At 49.1% G+C, this 19,027-nt stretch overlaps 8 protein-coding genes across 8 annotated transcripts; 3 read left to right on the top strand and 5 right to left on the bottom strand.

The window, feature by feature from the left end:
* The first annotated feature begins 109 nt into the window (after window positions 1-109).
* LOC119548693 (trafficking protein particle complex subunit 6b) lies at window positions 110-766 on the top strand. The gene is made up of 2 exons (XM_037856160.1): window positions 110-258; window positions 324-766. Exons 1-2 carry the CDS (start codon window positions 190-192, stop codon window positions 711-713), a joined length of 459 nt encoding a protein of 152 aa, XP_037712088.1. The 5' UTR covers window positions 110-189; the 3' UTR covers window positions 714-766.
* Window positions 746-1,455, bottom strand: LOC119548688. The gene has a single exon (XM_037856148.1). It carries the CDS (start codon window positions 1,402-1,404, stop codon window positions 769-771), a length of 636 nt encoding a protein of 211 aa, XP_037712076.1. The 5' UTR covers window positions 1,405-1,455; the 3' UTR covers window positions 746-768.
* A 130-nt stretch (window positions 1,456-1,585) lies between these two features.
* Window positions 1,586-3,536, bottom strand: LOC119548668 (zinc finger protein 761). Its single transcript, XM_037856108.1, has 2 exons — window positions 3,117-3,536; window positions 1,586-3,056 (listed from the first exon to the last, which is right to left on the bottom strand). The coding sequence occupies exons 1-2, from the start codon at window positions 3,450-3,452 to the stop codon at window positions 1,602-1,604; spliced, it is 1,791 nt and encodes a 596-aa protein (XP_037712036.1). The 5' UTR covers window positions 3,453-3,536; the 3' UTR covers window positions 1,586-1,601.
* Window positions 3,537-3,566: 30 nt separating this feature from the next.
* Window positions 3,567-5,429, bottom strand: LOC119548674. The gene is made up of 5 exons (XM_037856120.1): window positions 4,929-5,429; window positions 4,447-4,814; window positions 4,188-4,384; window positions 3,967-4,128; window positions 3,567-3,903 (listed from the first exon to the last, which is right to left on the bottom strand). Exons 1-5 carry the CDS (start codon window positions 5,341-5,343, stop codon window positions 3,681-3,683), a joined length of 1,365 nt encoding a protein of 454 aa, XP_037712048.1. The 5' UTR covers window positions 5,344-5,429; the 3' UTR covers window positions 3,567-3,680.
* A 53-nt stretch (window positions 5,430-5,482) lies between these two features.
* LOC119548684 (surfeit locus protein 4 homolog) lies at window positions 5,483-7,941 on the top strand. Its single transcript, XM_037856133.1, has 4 exons — window positions 5,483-5,730; window positions 6,501-6,764; window positions 6,834-7,244; window positions 7,307-7,941. The coding sequence occupies exons 1-4, from the start codon at window positions 5,680-5,682 to the stop codon at window positions 7,391-7,393; spliced, it is 813 nt and encodes a 270-aa protein (XP_037712061.1). The 5' UTR covers window positions 5,483-5,679; the 3' UTR covers window positions 7,394-7,941.
* A 447-nt stretch (window positions 7,942-8,388) lies between these two features.
* LOC119546135 (serine--tRNA ligase, mitochondrial) lies at window positions 8,389-10,937 on the bottom strand. The gene has a single exon (XM_037852243.1). It carries the CDS (start codon window positions 10,822-10,824, stop codon window positions 9,568-9,570), a length of 1,257 nt encoding a protein of 418 aa, XP_037708171.1. The 5' UTR covers window positions 10,825-10,937; the 3' UTR covers window positions 8,389-9,567.
* Window positions 8,551-14,206, top strand: LOC119546144 (N-acetyl-D-glucosamine kinase). Its single transcript, XM_037852255.1, has 5 exons — window positions 8,551-8,664; window positions 9,256-9,375; window positions 11,917-12,127; window positions 12,543-12,768; window positions 12,974-14,206. Exons 2-5 carry the CDS (start codon window positions 9,350-9,352, stop codon window positions 13,555-13,557), a joined length of 1,047 nt encoding a protein of 348 aa, XP_037708183.1. The 5' UTR covers window positions 8,551-8,664; window positions 9,256-9,349; the 3' UTR covers window positions 13,558-14,206.
* On the bottom strand, window positions 13,776-18,801 carry LOC119546129 (cytoplasmic FMR1-interacting protein). The gene is made up of 9 exons (XM_037852230.1): window positions 18,477-18,801; window positions 16,588-18,419; window positions 16,240-16,532; window positions 16,066-16,178; window positions 15,812-16,011; window positions 15,217-15,752; window positions 15,055-15,149; window positions 14,613-14,999; window positions 13,776-14,555 (listed from the first exon to the last, which is right to left on the bottom strand). Exons 1-9 carry the CDS (start codon window positions 18,681-18,683, stop codon window positions 14,343-14,345), a joined length of 3,876 nt encoding a protein of 1,291 aa, XP_037708158.1. The 5' UTR covers window positions 18,684-18,801; the 3' UTR covers window positions 13,776-14,342.
* Window positions 18,802-19,027: the final 226 nt, after the last annotated feature.

The following is a 19,027-nucleotide window of genomic DNA, read 5'->3' as shown; positions in this document are numbered from 1 at the left end:
TAACACAAGTTATAGATTTTAGCCACAACCAAGCATTACATAAATAAGTAAATCCCTGAACATAAAAAACCCTCAAAAGTTAGCTTGCCATTCGGATGTTAACGCAAAAATAAAACAGCTGTTCTGCGTTCAAAACAAATCCATAGAAAATTGGTCGACTCCACAAAGAAAAATTCCAGCGCTCGCAAAATGTCTGAGGAAATCCTTTTTGATTGCCTCCATGCGGAGATAGTCAACTATTGCCTTGATAGCAATAAGGTAAATGTTGCTAGCTATTAGAAAACAAGTCCTATCAAATAATTCCCATTGGTTCCACCTATTAGGAGCACGACCTGGCCACTTTGGAGTACATTGGCTTTACCACCGGCTACCGCCTAATCGAGCGGCTCACCCGCGAAGGTTCGCGTTTCAAGGACGAGCTGGAGACTATGAAATTCATCTGCACCGACTTCTGGACGCTCATCTACAAAAAACAGGTGGACAACCTGAGGACAAATAACCATGGCATGTACGTGGTGCAGGACAAGGCATTCCGCTTCCTGACACGCATCTCGCCGGGCACCAAGCAGCTGGAGCACGCGCCCAAGTTCGTGGCCTTCACCTGCGGGCTGGTGCGAGGAGCACTCAGCAACCTGGGCATCAACAGCACCGTGACAGCCGAGGTGCAGAGCATACCGGCCTGCAAGTTCCACATAGAAGTGAATAGGAACTAGTTAGGACATAAGGCAAAGGTTTATTAATACACTTATATAGATACTACAGGCTACACTAGGCTATTTTCTCGTAGAACGCCACAATGTTGTGGTCAGTCCAGTTGAGGCGTTCACGAAGGGACCACTGGTCTTCGGGCAGCTGTGGCTGGACAGGATTGGGATCTGTGTGGATACCCCGGGCGGGCAGTGGTCCAATCAGTATCAGCCACTTTCCCCGGAACACTTTAAGGTATTCCAAGAATGCTCCGCGGTTGTTAAAGTAGCAAAAGAGCAAGGCACAAGGAGGGGCGTCATTGCAGCAGCTGGTCAATAATTCCGTATCCAGTTGGCTGGCACCCTCCACGTAGTTGAGCGGTATAAAGCTACGAACGGAGTACTTGCTCTGCCACCAGTTGCGGTCGACTTCTAGGCCAAACATGGACACTTTCCGACCGCCAGATGCGGTCATCAGCCATTCCAGGAGACCACTTCCGCAGCCAATGCTCAAAATACGATGGATATTGTGCATGGCCAGAAGTTGATTAAAGTAGTCCAAGTCAACCGAAGTGGGCCACATCCAGAGCAGCTTGCGCTTCAGCTGCTGGTCCAGGCAGTCGCCCAGAGCGAGCAACTTGCGCCAATTTCCGGACGCACCATCAGTTAGGTAATAAATCTCTCGCAGAGTCTCGAGCTCCGATCGCTCGTCCAACATATTGAACACTGATAGCTAAAAATTAAGAGGTTCCGCTGCTTCCGATGGGTGAACTTGGCAATGACGTCGGTACGCGGAAATATGGCTAGCGGCCAACAAGACTGTTGCGGCTTGCTTCGGTTCGCAGCACCTGACTTATCTTTAATAAATTAGAGGGCCCGTCAAAAAAGGGCCAACACAATAGGGAGATCATATCCTCACTTTGTATTTTCCTCTCTTTGGTACCAGAATTTGAAATTCTTGCGCCAGTGCATCTCGCTAAATTTGGAGCTGCTTTGCCCCGTGCCACGGGGCTGCCTTTGCTGCATAGTGGATTCTTGGCGTTCATCGATGACTAGCTCATTGGAATACTCTTCATTGTCCAGGTCCAAGATGATCTTCCTATAGAGCTGAACATTCTCCTCGGGCATAACGTTTGGCAGTGGCCGGTGCCCTGTGACAGGTATTGGATGATCCAAGTGTCGAAGTGGTGGCTCCCGCCGTAGTAGTGGTTGCTCCGGCTGTAGAAGTGGTTGCTCCAGCCGTAGTTGTGGTTGCTCCAGCTGTAGATGTGGTTGCTCCAGCTGTTGTAGTGGTTGCTCCAGCTGTAGATGTGATTGCTCCAGCTGTAGATGTGGTTGCTCCAGCTGTTGTAGTGGTTGCTCCAGCTGCAGAAATGGTTGCTCCAGTTGTAGTAGTGGTTGCTCCAACTGCAGGAGTGGTTGCTCCAGCTGTAGTAGTGGTTGCTCCAGCTGTAGTAGTGGTTGCTCCAGCTGTAGAAATGGTTGCTCCAGCTGTTGTAGTGGTTGCTCCAACTGCAGGAGTGGTTGCTCCAGCTGCAGAAATGGTTGCTCTAGCTGTAGTAATGGTTGCTCCAGCTGTAGTAGTGGTTGCTCTAGCTGTAGTAGTGGTTGCTCCAGGTGTAGGTCTCGTAATGGGGCTGGTAATGGCAACATTTCCGGTACCACCACTGGCTCCACGTTGCCCACGCTCTGGATCACGCTGTTGTAGCGCACGATCGCGGGTGGTCTCTCCTCCACCGGCACCACCGGCGTGACCTCTTGAGCATTGGACCTGGCGGTAACTATCTCCACAGTGCTCTCGAAGGCACATCCCGGATGCATGGAGCGCAGGTGACGGAGCATGTTGTCCTTCCGGTTAACCGTGATTTCGCATTCGATACAGCGGTAGCGTTCTAAGGTCTTGTGCTGCCTTAGGTGGCGGCTCAGGGCATCCGCATCGTTGTAGCTCTTGCCACACAACGAGCAGGATTGACGCTCACGATTCGAATGACGCTTCATGTGAAGTCGGAGCGTGGTTTGGCGCAGGAAGGACTTCTGGCACACCTTGCACTTGTGCCGGATGCTGTTCTGGTCGTGCTTCCGCAGGTGCTGGTTCAAATTGGCCTTGTTCTGGAAGTGCTTGGAGCACAGCTCGCATTTGTATGGTAGACCGAGATCGGTGTGGATGGCCAGGTGGCATTTGAGGGAGCTCTGGCGGCGGAAGACCTTCTGGCAGACCTGACACACATGCTGCTCTTGCTTGTGGGTGAGCATGTGGCGCTGCAGGATGATTTTCTGCTTGAAACTCTTGTTGCAGACGCCGCACGTATGCTTCGATTGGTTCTCATGGCTGCTGAGATGGTACTTCAAATGGGAACGGCTGGCAAACCTCTGGGAACAGAGTGGAGTGATTATGGGGAGCAAAAACAGCTGGAACATCTTTAAACTTACGCGACCGCATTCCTTGCAGCTAAACTTCTTGAGAAGATCGTTGCCACAGGCGAGGTGGTAATATTGCTGGGTGCGGCTGCGAAAGTCCTTTTTGCACACTGTGCAGTGATAGCCCTTATCCGTGACAATGATACACTTATCCGCTGGAGTTCGTTCCTTGGGTTCCTTTGTCTGTTGGATTCTCGCCCTCTCCTCCTCCTGACGTGCAACTCGGCACTCCAGGCAATCGGACACATCCGCTACCAGGCAGAGGCGACACTTGGTGTGCCCACAGCTGTCCGTAACCAGACGGTTCTCTCCAGTCGCGTCGGAATTGCATCGGGGACACTTATTCATCTCTTGTCAAAAGAACATTCAGGAAACACAAGAGAATAAAAAGTGCAACTGCAACGATTCTTCTTCTTCCATGTAAAATCATTTTCAGTCATTCGGCGCGAAACGTAAACAAAGTACACGGTAAACAATTCTTGTCTTGTATTTGATATCCTGTTTCTTAAACTAAAAATGAAGAAGATTCTTTTATATGAACGAGTATTACTAGATGAACCATTTTTTTCCCCCAGCCTATTCGCATAAATTTTCCAACTCCAAGTCGGCCGCATGACCGGGAAATAGGTGGGCCTTCTGCATGGGCACCTGCACAAAGTACCGCTCACAAAACTTGGGATTGCGCCGCGACAGGACCTCCGTGAGTATCCGGCTGTAGGTGACCTTCTTGGTGATCAACAGGCGCCGGCCACCGCCAACACCAAAGCTGCTGGAACGCAAGCCCATTCGGCTGGCCATTCTGGAAAGATAAAATCACCATTATAATCCTTGATCTGTTCGAACCAAGTAACAAGATGCTCACTGGTGAAACGAAGCGCGGTCCTCCTTCGAAAACGTGGGCTCAAACTGCATGTCACGCATGTCGTCCGAATCCAGATAGTTTTGCAACATTATCTTGTAGTCGGCAAGATTTGACTGCGAATTTATGGCGCCCAATCCATTGCGATTGCTCTTTAGCAGGTAACTAAAATAATACAGTAATTTAGGGCTGATCTAGAGATAGAATTGGAGTTTGAAACCGACCCTACTGGCTCCTCACGTCCCTGCTTTAGGCGCCCCAAGCCTCCGCCCGCCCAACCCATTAGCCGCATCATGCGATATCCCTTGTTGCTGGCATCCAACTTGGGATCGCCCAGGCTGTCGGCGGACTCCTTGGTTACATTGATGTTCACGCCTTTTTTGCTCTTCCCCACCTTGATGGTCTCACGTGTGGCATTCAGCTGGGGAATTGGAGGAAAGGTTTAGATGTGACATTATATGTGAATATCAAGACTGCTCATACCTTTATGCTGTAGCAATGGGACTGCAGCACGAGGAGCGCCTGCTTGAAGGCAGCCAGTTTGGCCGACTTGAGGTTCTCTGCCTGGCCAGTGGCTATCACCTCGTCGTTTAGCAATACTTCAGCGTATTTTGTCGTGTCTGTGGCCGGCTGATCTAGGCTAGCGCGCTCCTCGTACTTGCAATTGGCAACGGCGCAGGAGTTACGCAGGCAATTGCGCCCTCCGGCCAAGTACAAGATGAGCGGCCCGAAACGCAGGTCCTGGTAGAGATCGATGGGCACGCCGCCGCCGAAGCACAGGCGTTCTCGTGTTAATCTGTCCGAGCTATCCTTTGGGGAATCCGCTGCTCGTACGGCTGCAGCCCGGCGCCCTAGTTGTTGGAATTAGGCATTAGGCTCTGGTCTCTGGCTCTTATAGTTACTACTGATAGGTATATAAAGAATCTTCTCCCTCATCATGGCCCACTAGTTGTTCTTGCGTCTACCTTTGGCGCGCTGCTCCGCCGCGTCCGAGGCCGAGACGAAGGTGCGCTTCAGGCGCTGATCGCGTTTGCGCCGGAAATCCTCGGCAATCTCCTTGGACATTTCGGCCACCAGGCGCATCGTCTCGCTGGGATACTTGCATCCCATGAACTCCATGTTGATGAACGTCTGGGCCAGGCACACCAGGCGATCCTCCTCGAATTTCTCCTTGTGGGCCAACATGAAGCTGCGTCGCAGGTCCCAGTGCTCCTCGCTCTCGTACTCCGTCCGGTAACTGTCCACATCCCAGTCAAGGGAGAACTCACCGGAGCCGTAGCCGGCGTCAGCCTGGTTCTTGGCCTTGACCTTCTTCTGCTTCGGGTTGATCTCCTCGCCCCCAGCGTTCTCCATCTTCTGTTTCTTGGATTTGGCAGACATTCTGGACAAGATTGATCGGGTAAAGCGTTTTCTCTGGCAAATAAAATATGCACGCTCGCTGGCAGTGTGACCTTTACAGTATTTTCCAACACTGAGGTGGTATTTCATGGTATTTATTTCCAGGCCAACCGGTATCTTTTATCGTTATCGGCGCGGTCACTCTGGGCTCCACGCCATAAAGTTCCTGCTTTTAATTTTAATTCATGATTTTTTGGTAACTTTGACTGCAATTTGGAGAGCGACGCGACGAGACGCCCAGGAAGCCAGCAACGAATAGCCAAAAGGATCTGATCCCCACCAGCCGAGCGCCCCTAAAGTGAGAGATCAACAGCCAAGATGAGCATTCCGAACGAGTACATAGCGAAAACGGAGGATGTGGCGGAACAGGTAATATATAATAGGTGCTGCTCCCGATCGGGAGTCCCCCAGGAGTCCATATCACCCCAGGGAGTGCCCTAACATGCTCCTAGAGGGCGATTTACGGGGACGCCCTGGCCGCTGCGGACTGGGAAAACTGCCAACGTCACCCAAACGCGGCAAAGTTCGAGGTCTTGGGTTGCACTATAATCGGCGATCCGACGACTTTGGAGCTACGTGCTTGGGCACTTGCTTCCGTAGGAAGCACTCCAGATGGGTTACCACCAAACTCCAGTACTTCAATTACCAGTTGTTGCGTCCGCCGCGGGGAAAACTCTCTCTCGCCGCCTCTTTGGCTACCTGTGTGTGTGTAAACTGTGTGCCTGTGTGCGTGCGAGAGAGCTGTCGCCGCAAGTGAAAGTGCTGAAAGGGAAAGAGAGTGTGAGTGGGGGGGGAGGGAAGCGGGGCATCTGGACGCCAGCGACCAGGTCGAGTTCCGTAACAGACGGGCTAGAAAGCCAGGTGAACTTGCTCGCGATTTACATACACACATGTGCATCTATTAAAGTTACACGGACAGTCAGGCCAAAACCCGTTAGCTGGCAGATAGCAATCGACAGATAGAGCGTTTTAAAGACACGTCACAGTCAGCGGGCGATTTCCACCGACTACGCGCAAGCCACGCTCAGTAGCGTTGTATATTTTGGATCCCTTATCACCGCTGATATGGTGATAAGGGCGCTGCCGACTGACCCATCCTGATCAGCCACTTGATCGCTTTATCCCTCTCTCCCTTGCAGGTTATCAAGCGCGGCAAGAATGTGCTGCCCACGGTGGCGCGCTTGTGCCTCATCGCCACCTTCTTCGAGGACGGCCTGCGCATGTACTTCCAGTGGAACGAGCAGCGCGAGTACATGGACATGAGCTGGGGCTGCGGCAAGTTCCTGGCCACCGTCTTTGTCCTAGTCAACCTGCTGGGGCAGCTGGGCGGTTGCGGCATGGTAATGGCCCGCTTCAAGGTCGACATCGCCGTGGGCCTGCTTTTCTTCATTGTGGTGCTGCAGGTGGGTTATTATCTTCATGCTTAATTCACTGAGGAAGCCTTGATCTAATCCCAATCCTCCACCCCGCAGACCGTGGCCTACTCCATTCTGTGGGACTTCCAGTTCTTGCTGCGCAACTTTGCCCTCATCGGAGCCCTACTGCTCGTCCTGGCCGAGGCCAGAATAGAGGGACGCAGCCTGTTCGCCGGCGTGCCATCGATGGGTGAGAACAAGCCCAAGAACTTCATGCAGCTGGCCGGCCGCATCCTGCTGGCCTTCATGTTCATCACCTTGATCCGATTCGAGCTGAGCGTGTGGCAGGTTATCCAGGACATCATCGGATCCATTCTGATGGTGCTGGTCGTGCTGGGCTACAAGACGAAGCTGTCCGCCCTGATCCTGGTGGCCCTGCTCACGGTCCTGAACCTGTACCACAATGCATGGTGGACCATTCCGTCCTACAAGCCACTCAGGGATTTCTTGAAATACGACTTTTTCCAGGTGAGTCAATAAAAAGATCTTGCTTACTCTTTACTTTTACTAATTTTTTAATACATTTGCAGACCCTCTCGGTTATTGGCGGCCTTCTCATGATCGTGTCCTTGGGCCCTGGCGGCGTTTCCATGGACGAGCACAAGAAGAAGTGGTAGAGGCCTGGCAAAGGTCGCTATTTGCACGAAACACTTTCAGCAATTGACTTTTACCGTGTTTTACTCTTTCCGAGAAATGTTAGTTAGGATTTACCATAAAATGGGACAGCAACAGGAGCAGCATCAGCAGCACAACACCGGCACGTATGAGAACTTGACAATTTTAAATAAAGGGACTTCCGCAATACCCCTTCTCCACTGGCTCACTCATAGGGATCACCCAGAAACCACAACCCAAAAAAACCCACCCCAACACCATCATTCGCGCACATTCAACGACAAACTTCGACTACATTTAAGACATTTTCTTTTTGTACATAACGAGAAAGCAAGAAAAAAGTGTGGCCCCCTTTGAGCCCTTCCCAAATGAGAGACATAACTGATTTTTGTATCTACGCTACGCTTCTCAACATCCATATTTTTCGCCGATTTTTTATATGATTTGTACGCTCTTATAAATAAGTTGTAACCTTGGTGTTTGCGTTTTGTTGTCTGCTAGAAGTTTGAAAATGAAAACGATGTATAAAATATGATGTACCAATTGACAATGATTTGTTTCTTTCGTTTATAAGCAAAAGTGTAATAGAATTAAATTGTAACGTTTTAATAAACATAGAGAAGAAAACCTGAAAGCTGTGCTTTTTTTAACTTGGCGCCAATTGTCCGATGAATGGAATATATTTTAGATTGTTTAACAGCACTGCTTAACAGCTGGCTTTCAACGTCACAAATTAAAGGGGAAATACCTCTATTCGACTAGGGGATACCCCCTACTTAGTGACATTGTGCAAGGTATGCCATAATCTGAACTAAATAAAAAAAGACATTGTGAGTACTAGGTACTGGAATGAAGACGTCACCAGCCCCTCAGACAATGTCGATGATTAAAAGGGGGTGATTAAGCACGTTTATTGAATCTGATAGATTGCAGCAAAAGGGAGTGATAATAAACACACCCAGACCTGTGATTCAATTTTCGGTATCTTTATAATACAATCTTATAAATGGTAAGTACATTTTAATTAATTTAAATCAACTGTCTTAATATCTTAACATTGAAAACCCTTGGGTTTTGGTAGTTAAATACAACTCACAGGGGCGAATTCTTCATCTTGTGACATACAGTTTTCGGATACAATATACCCATGTACTCTGCAATTACCCGGTATATAAATATCAAAGAGTCGCTGGTCTTGAATTGAGAATGTACCCAAACATAACGCATTTGGTGCTCAAAGCGTTCGAATCGTGGACGGAAACAGCTCTGCCGGGTAAGAGTTGGTTTCGTTGTCGTAATATTAAGGTTCCTGCGTCCCGCTTCTAATCAAATTTTAATGATGAGTGCTCGCAAGTGTGGGCGGAAGGGGCATGGTGTGGTAAATCAAATCGGCAATCGCTGTTTTATTAATATTGTGGGAGAATTGCAAGATATGTGAAACGTAAGCAAAAGTGAGCGGGATTCATTATAAACTAGTTTGGACGGCGCACGCTTTGCACTCTCACTTATGCAGTCACGAAAATCTGTGGTACAGGGAAACCTCTTGAGAAGGGAAGTGCTCCTGAGAAATTGCACATATCGAACTCTATAAATAAACCCCTCGATGGTCTAAAATTGCATTCTTTAAACGCATGCCACCTCTTGCTGTGTTGCCTGTTTTGGCTTCAGTTTCAGCCACTTTATTTGTATGCTGATTTCACCTGTGTCAGCGCTATTTTCTTACCTGTGCGGTTGACAAATGTTTTGGTTTTGAGGCTAATGAAACGCGATAAGGTTGATCCGAGTGCTAACAACCCGTTGCAGTGCTAAAATTAATCGTGCAATGTTTTATTGCTTAATTGCACTCGTTTTTTGTTTCTTGCAGGACAGGACAGGAACCGCCTTCTCCACATCAGATCAGCATTTTAAGCCACATTCCAGTTGGGATTTGTATTAGGCCCAGATAACCAGCTCTCACCATGAAGTATTTCGGCGGAGTCGAAGGGTATGTAGAAAGGTCAACAATCAATTTGTAATTCAATAGCCAATCGCGATGATTAATGTACGTGATTAAGCGCAGGGTGTTATACCCTGATCTGCCAGATATCAGCTAAGGGGAGTGCTTCAAAATATTCCCGCGCTTGCGTTGATAAGCTGGATTTAATGATAACAGTCAAAGGTACAGAATGTGGTTAGCCTAGGCCTTGATGAACTTGACCAGCTTCGTCTCCGGTACCCGTTTGTTCCGCGTGATCAGCTCCTGGTCGTCCATAAAGGGTCTTAGAACGGCGGGTATCTCGATGGCATCTCCTCTCTGATTAGATTCCAGCAGGGCAATCAGAAGGCGCGGAATGGCCGTCGCTGTTCCATTGATAGTGTGGGCATTTAAGATCTCCCCGTCACTGGAGCGTCGGTATCTGATGCCCAGCCGTCTGGCCTGATAGTCCGTACAGTTGCTGCAACTGGAGATTTCGCCCCACATCTGGCGACCGGGCATCCAGGCCTCGATGTCGTACTTCTGGTACGCCGGAGCTCCCAGCTCGCAGGGCGGCATGTCCAGCAATCGGAAGTTAAGGCCCAGCCGTCGGAAAAGATCCACCTCGATGTTCTTGAACTCCTCCAGCTCCGCCTCGGACTGTTGCTCCGTGCAGATGGCGAACATCTCCACCTTGGTGAACTGGTGCACTCGATAAATGCCCTTCTCCTCCTGCAGACCCGAGGTTTCAGCCCGATAGCAGCGACTCACGGCGGTCACCTTGAGGGGCAGCTGCTCCTCCGTCAGTAGCTTATTCGCAAAGAAACCGGCCAGTGCCATTTCTGAGGTGCCCGAGAGGCACTCGCCGTTGTCCAGTTTGTAGACCTGGGTGCGTTCGCCCTCGGTGCGCATGCCACAAGACTCGATCACCTCCCTGGGCAGGATGTCGGGCACGGAGATCAGTTTGAAGCCGTGGTCAGTGACTGCCTTCAGGGCATACTGTATGATGGCCTGCTCCAAAGTGGCCAGTTGGCCGGTCAGGTAGTAGCTCTTGTGTCCCGTGTAGTTACCGAGGTGATCCATGCGATACAGATTGAGGGCACGGGCCAGTTCCGAGAACTCCTTGAGGCTGGACTGCGGTGGCAGATCCCGGTGCATATACTTCGCCAGTTCCCGCGGCTCTTCGCCATAGTCCTGCAGCCGAGGATGCGTTGCATTGGGTAGTTGCTCCAGTTCTACATCTAGCTGTTTCAGCTTGTCCTGATCTCCAGCTTCCGCCTCCTGGATAAGAGAGCGAATCAGCGGCACGTTGTTCTTGTGATGCCGCCTAACCACATTCCGCTCCATCTCGTCCAGTTGGGCACTGGTTGGAACCGGTCGTCGTGGTTTCGGCGCCTCCGCCGCCTTTACGTCATGCGACCTTTGGCGGCGCAGCAACAGCAGCGGCCGCAAAAGCCGGGAATTGGTCAGCAATTTCATGTCAATTAACGCTACTCCTCGTGGCACTCCGTAGATGGGGGGTGGTTTCAGTCACTTTTGAACGAAAAACATTTAATGTTTCTGCGTTCAATTTGATAATAATTCCGCACATCCGCACATAACAATCTGTTAACGTAACATTCTGTTAACACTCGATTATTTATCGAGAACTTTCTTTATTTTGTTTGATTACGCTGATTGTTACGTCACGTAACGGAACAGAACTGGGGATTGAATTTTCGCTGGAGGTATTTTTATGACCGAAATAAATTGAATGATGGTTAAAAATAGTTAGGCGGCGATGGGAAACGTCTTTTGTTGTGCCCAGTTCGCATGGGCCATCAAATAATTGCCTCAATTGAGCGTATTAAGCAGTGCACTTTCTTCACGTCACGACTCTTCCGTCAGTTCCTGCAATGTGCAATGTAACGGTAATTGCAGAGCCCCTATATGATATGATTTTCTTGGATTAGAATCTACACTTTCTATTTTGTCCGAATGCGGGACTTGGTTTAATTGAGATCTTTGGGCTGTCGAATACACAGAACCAAGTTTGTATATTTTTACATATGATATACATAATTACCCAATTTACATCATAATAGATTTCCGTTTGCTGGTTTTACTTATAGAATCAAAAAATGACAACTAAACAAATTTTGGATCTTTATTCTATACAAGCAAGCGATGTAGTAATCCATTTAACAATATATTTAAAAAGATGGCAATAATGAATAACAATGTAACTAATTAAGTATCTAAGTTTTTTAAAAAGACAAAAACAATTTTAAAAATCAATTTCTATCCCCATTAGTGTTTTTTTTCCGTGTACGTAACTTTCTTTATTTTTGACCTCACTTGGACTCGTTTTTATTGAGATCTTTGGGCTGTCGAATAGAATTTGTGCGTGTGACACGTTTTCTTTAAATGAATTCGTCAATTGCGCGGTTCTTTAATTCCAATTTGTGGTCGCCAGATCGGTTAATTCAATTTGATTCCATCGCTTTATTGTCCGCGGTCACGGCCCCCAAACCTATTGTATAACGATGAAGAGAGTCCGGAAATAGAAACCATCTGCTTTGTCTCCTGCAGCGGAGCCACCCACTCCAGACTGGTCATCTGCGATGAGAGCGGCCAGTCCGTGGGCTCCACCAGCGGCCTGGGCACCAATCACTGGGGCATCGGCATCCCGGAGTGCGCCCGAAGGATCGAGGACATGGTGGAGCGGGCCAAGGAAGAGGCGGGCATTCCAAAGGACACGCCCCTCATCAGTCTGGGACTGAGCCTCAGCGGCTGCGAGCAGGTCAGTAATGGCTATTATTATACGAAAACTATATTTTTTGAACATTATTATCAAGTATTCAAATATGTATTCAAAATTTTAAAAAGGTTTTACTCAAATTGTCAAATTTTTGTAGATCGTCTCTCTTTTTTAATAACTCACAAAGTTTTTTGAGTATATATTATAATCTATTTAAAATGTTCTCAAATCTCAAAATCTATTATGAAAAAAATTAACTTCAAAAGGGAATACAATGTAAATGTTTCATCAAAGGCTTCTAAGATAGAACACCAAGAGTTATCATGTCTACAGTCCATTTTTATAAGATCTACCTCAATTAGTTTGATTAAAATTATAATTTAATAAAAATCATGCTTAAATTTGTTAAATGTTGGGGCTTTAAAGAATGTAGTTTAATACAAGCGAATCTTAACAGGAGGCCACCAATCGCGAACTGGAGCAGGAGCTGCGCACCACGTTTCCGGATCTGGCCCAGAGCTACGCCGTCTCCAGCGACACCATGGGCAGCATGTACACCGCCTCATCCATCGGCGGAATGGTCCTGATATCGGGAACGGGATCCAACTGCCTACTGCGCAATCCTGATGGTTCCACATTCAATTGTGGCGGCTGGGGCAACTTCCTCGGCGACGAGGGAAGCGGTAAGTGGGTGTTGGGAATGGGAAATCGGTTGGCCTTATCAACTAATGGTCTACTAATGCCAGGCCAATGTCGAGATTAACGGCTGCAACTCCGATTAGGATTGCCTGATAGCGATGATGTTGATTGTTCATCGATTGATTGACTCATTGCCGCCTTTGTTGTTGATTTATTATGATGTTGACCCCCAACTATTCTGCCCCTCAGCCTGGCACATCTCGTACCGCGCCGTCAAGGTGGTGTTCGACCACATGGACAACTTTGAGAAGTCACCGGCTCCCGTGGAGAAGACGTGGGCCCTGATCAAGGACCACTTTAGCCTGGAGACGCGCTTGGATATGCTGCCCCACTGCTACGCCAAGTTCGACAAGCCCTTCTTCGCCAATCTGTGCAAGAAGCTGTCGCAGAATGCCGAGAACGGTGATAAGCTGGCCATCGGTTTGTTCCGTGAGGCAGGCGTTCATCTGGCGCGGATGATCCTGTCCCTGCTGCCCAATGTGCACAAGGATCTGGTCAAGTCCGGCGACCTGAGTGTGGTGTGCGTGGGATCGGTGTGGTCCAGCTGGGAACTGCTGCGGGAGGCCTTCATCGCGCAACTGTCCAAGACGAGCATCGACTTCAACCTCAAGCTGGTGCGGATCACCAAGAGCAGTGCCTACGGAGCCTGCTACCTGGGAGCGGATAGTGCGGACTTCGATCTGCCCAGGAACTATGCGGACAACGTCACGGTGCTGTACACCTACACCGATCCTCGGAAGAAAGCCAACGGCACCAACGGCTTAGCTAGATAAATTGTATTAGATCATCCATTCCGAAATATATATACTTCCAAATTGCCAACGATGCATGTGTGCAGTAGAGTTTGTCAGTTCAACTTCCAGATAGTGCTACAAATATATAGTATTATACGTAGTTTATCATTAAAATAAGTATTTTTATCGCTTGATAAAATTTACCTTTTCCAATCGTTATCAAACCATTATCTCAAAGATTTTTTTTTTTTTTTGGGTTTGTTAGAAATACGTATGAAAATTTTATTCGATAATGTTCATTGTATTAATTGTATGTGTCTCAATGTTGGCTGTCGTATAATAGGCATACACTGTGCGGCATCTATTTTGTAATACTTTGATTGTGTTTAAAGCCAATTCGTTTTTTAATTCGCCGTGCTGTCATCAATTCTTTGGCTAATTTGTTTCTCAAATCGGGGAGCAAAACAAGTATGATTTCTGTTTCGAAGCAAAGAAATATGGGAGGCCAAACATAATATCTTAGGGGCTTAGAGTAGAGTATTTGGGATAGTGTACGAGTAGTTGAGTCGAATGCCTCAGCAGGGGAATCAATATTATATCTATTATATAATTGGATAAAACATTTTACGTACTGTAAGATTGAACGCGACATACCAAAAGATATTTCCAATAAAATCGAATTCAAATAGAGCCAAGACTACCCCTTTTGACCAAACAAGTTGTCAAAATGTGGGCAGCTTCTACGTTGCTTTTCTCCTGGAGTAAACTAATTTCAAACGCGATTAAGTATAACCTATTTGTATGCGACTGGCTTAAATGCATCCTCAATTGTTTATGCTCTGGCGCAGCTTTTGGGGATCCTGGTAGTGCGACGATGACGATATGACCGAGGGATGCTGGGGTGGTGGAAAGCACCGCACATGCTCCACATTTGAGCCCTCGCCGTCGCCGCCCTTTAGATATTTGTTGAGAATGGAGAAGATTTGTGAGTTTAATACTTGGAACCGACGAATCCGATCCACCATTCGCTTTAGTTGCTGCAATTGGATTTGGTTGAATAAATTTGTAATTATTGCCAAAGTATTACAACTTACAATGCCCTTGACGTCCTCATCCTTGCCATCGACGCGCTGCACCCTTAGAATGTGGTAGCAAAAGTCCAGAGCCTCGAAGCGCCGCTGCTGGCCCAGCAACACGATCATGACGCAGCCCGCCCAGTTGAGACCCTCGCCAAAGAGCTCCTCAATGGTGTACTCGGTGCCCCTCACTGGAATGCAATAGACGAACTGCAGGGCCGACCAGAGGCGATGGAACTCCGAGCACTCGTCCACGTGGATAATTCCATTGGCCGGCGGGGGCCCACACCACACCGGGTCGTCCAAATAGCTCTTAACCCGGTTGAGAATCACCTCGAAGATGCTGAGGCCGCAGCAAAGGCGTTCGCGTGTCAGCAGGTCTCCCTCGCGGGCAATCATGGCTTGCTGTTAATATATGTTTCTTAGAAATGGTCTAGAATTTAAGATGCTAGTATATCACCTTGGCAGTGCCGATCTTTTCCACATTCGAAACAATCTGCAGGTTTGCAAACTGGGCTTCGAGACGCTTTTGCTTAGCCTCTGGCTTCTCGTTCTCTGAAAGAGGTAAATGAACAAGGTTACAGCAAGGGAAAGTAAAGTTATAAGCGGACCTTATACACACCTTTGCAAAAAGGCCTGGGGAAAATGTTTTGGAAGAGGGCCGCGTGCAGTAGATCGCACACCTCCTCCTGGGAGAGCGCCTGTTCGATGAGCAGGCAGAAGATAATGCTGTTGCCGAACTCCCGGAACGACTGGAACAACTCTGTCTTCGCGTCCGGATATTGCACAATGTCTGTGAGATGAGCCTGATAGTAACTCAGCACTCCTGGTGACCCATATTCGCAACGGGGCAATTTGCACGACTTGGGCATGGCAATCATAAGCGTCTTGGTGAATTGCAGCAAAGAGCCCTGGATCAGCGGCTTCACAATGTCCTTCAGAATAATATCCATGACGACAGCGATTCCCTGGTAGCCCAGCAGGCGGCACATGGCATGGAAATGGGGCGATCCCACGAAGCCAGTGTACTGACCATACTGGGTGGAATAGGCAGCGTTCAGCTGCTTAGAACCCCACAGATAGTAGTGCGACATTTGCGGAGGCTTTTCACGCTGAATAGCCTGCGACGATGACAAATTTACTTTGGTTCGAATGAAGCTAAAGGGAATAGAGGTAATGAGTTATTGAATCATACACGAGATAAGCAGAAAACCCACCGATTTGTGGCGGCATTGTAGCAGTAATTGACCAGGAAGTCGTAGTTCAATTCCACAAAGACGTGCAGTGTGATCCGACCGTAAGGAGCCAGGACATTGTGGTTAGCCTCCTTCACCATACCGTCAAAGTTGTCTAGGGCCAAGTATTTACTTAGCAACTTGTGGCAAATTCTATTCGCCTCCAGCAAACCTTCAAGTTCCTGAAATTTAATATGTGAGAGGCAAATCTTTGGTATCTATCCGGATTCTCTTACCACAATGCCGGTAATATCGTTGCCCTCGAAGCGACTGATGGCCAACTCAATGCTCTTGTGCATGTTGGCGTTTATGCGTTGTGTGATCAGTTTGTTCAGGTCAATAGAACGGCCTTGAAAATGGGAGATCAATTTAGATCCTAAAGAAATTAACATGGTGGATGGTTTCCATACCCAATAGTTGGACATGTCGTTGTTTCAGCAGGGTCTCATAGCGATTGTTGCGGGGATACGACTGGAAGTTGAAACCTAGAACCTCGCACTCCAGACGGAAACGCTTGTCCAGGAAAATGCTGCCCGCCAACTGCTTGTAGTGGGCGAATATCTGCTCGCTCAGCTTATACACAAACTGGTCGAAGCACAGATTGACTTCGGCTTCCACCTCGTCGTAGAGGAATTGCTTTCGGAAGACGGTGAGGGCGTAGTATGCCGAATCGTTGTACAGGTCCAGGGGATACAAGACAAATCTGTGGGATAACCATAGTTATTATATATGATCATAGTAGCCCATTATTTACTTACTCCATCATCGATGGTTCCTTCGTTTGCAGAATGTGATCGGTGAGAATCCACGGCATAGACATCTCAATCGGGAACTGAATGCGCTTCTCCATTGTGATCAGATCCTTGCACTCCTCGTTGTGCTGATGACGCACCAAGCACTTGTTCACCTTTCTACCCATGGTCATTTCCAAATAGAACTCGCGGTACCACAGCTGCGAGAGGTCGCAGCACTTCTGCAACGTGTCGCTGAAGTTGAGCAGGTAGCTCCAGTAGAACGAGGTCTTGTGGAACGTGTCGATCTGCAGCAGGCAATTGCCGTCGATGTCCTTGCGCAAGGTGCGCTTGCCACCGCTCTTGTCGGCAATGAGGGACTCCAGCATGGTGCGCACCATGTACAGCTGAGTGGAGGAGGGGCCTACATTGAGACGCGGCACCGTGATGCGGAAGCCGCCGTCGGGGTCCTTCTTGCCCTTGGCCACCGGGTCGTCGGTGGGCTCGTAGCCCTTCTGCCAGTCCGCCGACGTCTCGCGCACCGACATGATAATGCTCCGGATAAGGTCCTTCTTGTTCTTCACCGCCTTGCGGAGCGGTTCACGCAGCGACAGCTGCACAAAGTCTTGCAGCTCGGAGTAGATGTTCCGCCGGATGGCCTCACAGAGCACGGTCTCTATGCGCGCCATCAGCACCTGCAGTCCCTTGATCATGGCGATCACCTCGATCAGGGCGAACTTCTCCTCCGAGGTGTAGTTGTAACGCGTGGCCCGCTCATACTCCTCGGCCTCGACGGGGCACTCTTTGTTCTGGTGGTGATCCGTGGGGTGCAGCAGCTTCCAGGAGTACAGCTCTGTGACTACGCTGGTCCACTCGGACAGCAGCTGTAGCCCACGAAGGGCCAGGTCGGCGGTAATCCGGTTCTCGGCATCCGAGGGATTCTCCTTGACGGTGGTGGTCACCTCGTTTGTGTACCGCGCTAGTTCCGAGATGTACTTGACGTGATCCTCCCGTATCTGGGGGAGATGCACCATCAAATCCGCCTGGGGGCTGATGGCGTTCGAGCTGGAAAGCGGCCACTTGCTGGAATCGAAGTGCTTGCTGCGCTTTATGTAATTGAAGGGGGCGATCTGCATGTCGCCGAACAGAGGCACCACCTCCAGGTTCTTGAAGATGCGGTCGATGCGATCCAGGCGAATCTTCTTTTTCTGGTCCAGTTTGTTGATATTGCACGCGTCGCTGTCCATGAGAAACAGGCCAAAGCCCATGACCTTAACCAGCATGTGCTTCTCCTCGGGCGTCAAGTACATCTTGGTCTCGAACATGTGGACGCAGATGTTGACCACATCGGAGAGGAGGTCCTCGTAGCCGACGATCTTCTCCAGCGTGTCCTTGACCGTGTCGCGGATCTTGTTCTGCGTGGCCAGAAACATGGACAGATTCTGCGACTCCTGCAGGGTGTGCGAGTCGGACATCACCTTGAGGAACTGCGCAGCCCTCCTGTACGTAGAGTAGTCATTTTTGACGCTGGACTTCATGTTCTTCAGCTCGTCCAGGACGGCGAACATGTTGATGAACTTGCCCAGGGTCAGCAGGTAGGCCTCCGACACAAAGTCCTTGCGCTTCTCGGCGTGACACAGGCGCTTCACCTCACCGGAGAAGGCCTCGATGGCCTTGCGCTGGAAGTACATGAAGTTGAGCAGCTTGTTGACCTCGGGGGCCAGCACCTCCACTGTCTTCTCGTAGATCTCCACCCGGTTGGGCTGCTCATTGGACTTGGGCTGCGGAATGGCGCGGGAGCAGCAGCGCCAGGTGTACAGCATAACTGCATGTTTCTGTCCCTCATCGAGTAGGACATTCTACAGGGGAAGGGCGGAGTGAGTGATCTGCTTGATAAGAGGGACCTGCCAACTAACCAGATTTGCGTGTGTGGTCGCCTCCTCGATGTACTTGGCTATGCCCGTGACGAATCCATTGCGATCCTCAAAGTTCGTATCAAAGTTTGCCTTGTAGATAATCGAGCAGGGCTGCGCCTCGATGCAGGGCTGCTCGTCTGGCAAGGAGAGCTCGTCCAGCACCTCCACATTGGACAGCGCGTCGGCTAGCGTAATCTTCTCCGTCATCCTGGGCTCCTTTGCATGCCTCCAGCAGCTCGAAATGGATAAAATTCAACAAGGCGGGGCCCCAATTCCAATCGACACAAGATTTTTTTTCTCCACAAATACAACACGACTCACTGCCATTCGCTGGTGTGCGTTGACATGCGGGCAAATTTAGGACTTTTGTGCTTATTTATGTTGCCACCTTGGTTTGTGTATTGGGAAAATTAATTTATATTCGTAGAGATGGGCAAATCTCGATATCGATTATAATCGATAAGCGCTTAGCAGAGACAACCTCCTGCCAAATTTAGGACTTTTATGTTTATTTATGTTCCCACCTTGGTTTGTGTATCAGAAACATCGAT

Source organism: Drosophila subpulchrella, chromosome 3R (assembly GCF_014743375.2).
Source record: "Drosophila subpulchrella strain 33 F10 #4 breed RU33 chromosome 3R, RU_Dsub_v1.1 Primary Assembly, whole genome shotgun sequence".
NCBI lineage: Eukaryota > Metazoa > Arthropoda > Insecta > Diptera > Drosophilidae > Drosophila > Drosophila subpulchrella.
The sequence above is the reverse complement of the archived record's forward strand: the minus strand, read 5'-3'. Positions and strand labels throughout refer to the sequence as shown.

Excerpts from the sequence above, each read along its gene's own strand:
- LOC119548693 (XM_037856160.1), top strand. The coding sequence starts at position 190 with ATGTCTGAGGAAATCCTTTTTGATTGCCTCCATGCGGAGATAGTCAAC. Across the intron at positions 259-323 it reads ATTGCCTTGATAGCAATAAG|GAGCACGACCTGGCCACTTT; the intron begins GTAAATGTTGCT and ends TCCACCTATTAG.
- LOC119546135 (XM_037852243.1), bottom strand. The coding sequence starts at position 10,824 with ATGAAATTGCTGACCAATTCCCGGCTTTTGCGGCCGCTGCTGTTGCTG.
- LOC119548668 (XM_037856108.1), bottom strand. The coding sequence starts at position 3,452 with ATGAATAAGTGTCCCCGATGCAATTCCGACGCGACTGGAGAGAACCGT. Across the intron at positions 3,057-3,116 it reads GCTGCAAGGAATGCGGTCGC|AGGTTTGCCAGCCGTTCCCA; the intron begins GTAAGTTTAAAG and ends CTCTGTTCCCAG.
- LOC119548684 (XM_037856133.1), top strand. The coding sequence starts at position 5,680 with ATGAGCATTCCGAACGAGTACATAGCGAAAACGGAGGATGTGGCGGAA. Across the intron at positions 5,731-6,500 it reads CGGAGGATGTGGCGGAACAG|GTTATCAAGCGCGGCAAGAA; the intron begins GTAATATATAAT and ends TCTCCCTTGCAG. Across the intron at positions 6,765-6,833 it reads TCTTCATTGTGGTGCTGCAG|ACCGTGGCCTACTCCATTCT; the intron begins GTGGGTTATTAT and ends TCCACCCCGCAG.
- LOC119546129 (XM_037852230.1), bottom strand. The coding sequence starts at position 18,683 with ATGACGGAGAAGATTACGCTAGCCGACGCGCTGTCCAATGTGGAGGTG. Across the intron at positions 16,179-16,239 it reads ACGACATGTCCAACTATTGG|GCCGTTCTATTGACCTGAAC; the intron begins GTATGGAAACCA and ends CCCATTTTCAAG. Across the intron at positions 15,753-15,811 it reads TACAATGCCGCCACAAATCG|CTTCATTCGAACCAAAGTAA; the intron begins GTGGGTTTTCTG and ends TATTCCCTTTAG.
- LOC119546144 (XM_037852255.1), top strand. The coding sequence starts at position 9,350 with ATGAAGTATTTCGGCGGAGTCGAAGG. Across the intron at positions 9,376-11,916 it reads TATTTCGGCGGAGTCGAAGG|CGGAGCCACCCACTCCAGAC; the intron begins GTATGTAGAAAG and ends TGTCTCCTGCAG. Across the intron at positions 12,769-12,973 it reads CCTCGGCGACGAGGGAAGCG|CCTGGCACATCTCGTACCGC; the intron begins GTAAGTGGGTGT and ends TCTGCCCCTCAG.
- LOC119548674 (XM_037856120.1), bottom strand. The coding sequence starts at position 5,343 with ATGTCTGCCAAATCCAAGAAACAGAAGATGGAGAACGCTGGGGGCGAG. Across the intron at positions 4,815-4,928 it reads GGCGGAGCAGCGCGCCAAAG|GGCGCCGGGCTGCAGCCGTA; the intron begins GTAGACGCAAGA and ends TCCAACAACTAG. Across the intron at positions 4,129-4,187 it reads GGACGTGAGGAGCCAGTAGG|TTACCTGCTAAAGAGCAATC; the intron begins GTCGGTTTCAAA and ends GTATTATTTTAG.
- LOC119548688 (XM_037856148.1), bottom strand. The coding sequence starts at position 1,404 with ATGTTGGACGAGCGATCGGAGCTCGAGACTCTGCGAGAGATTTATTAC.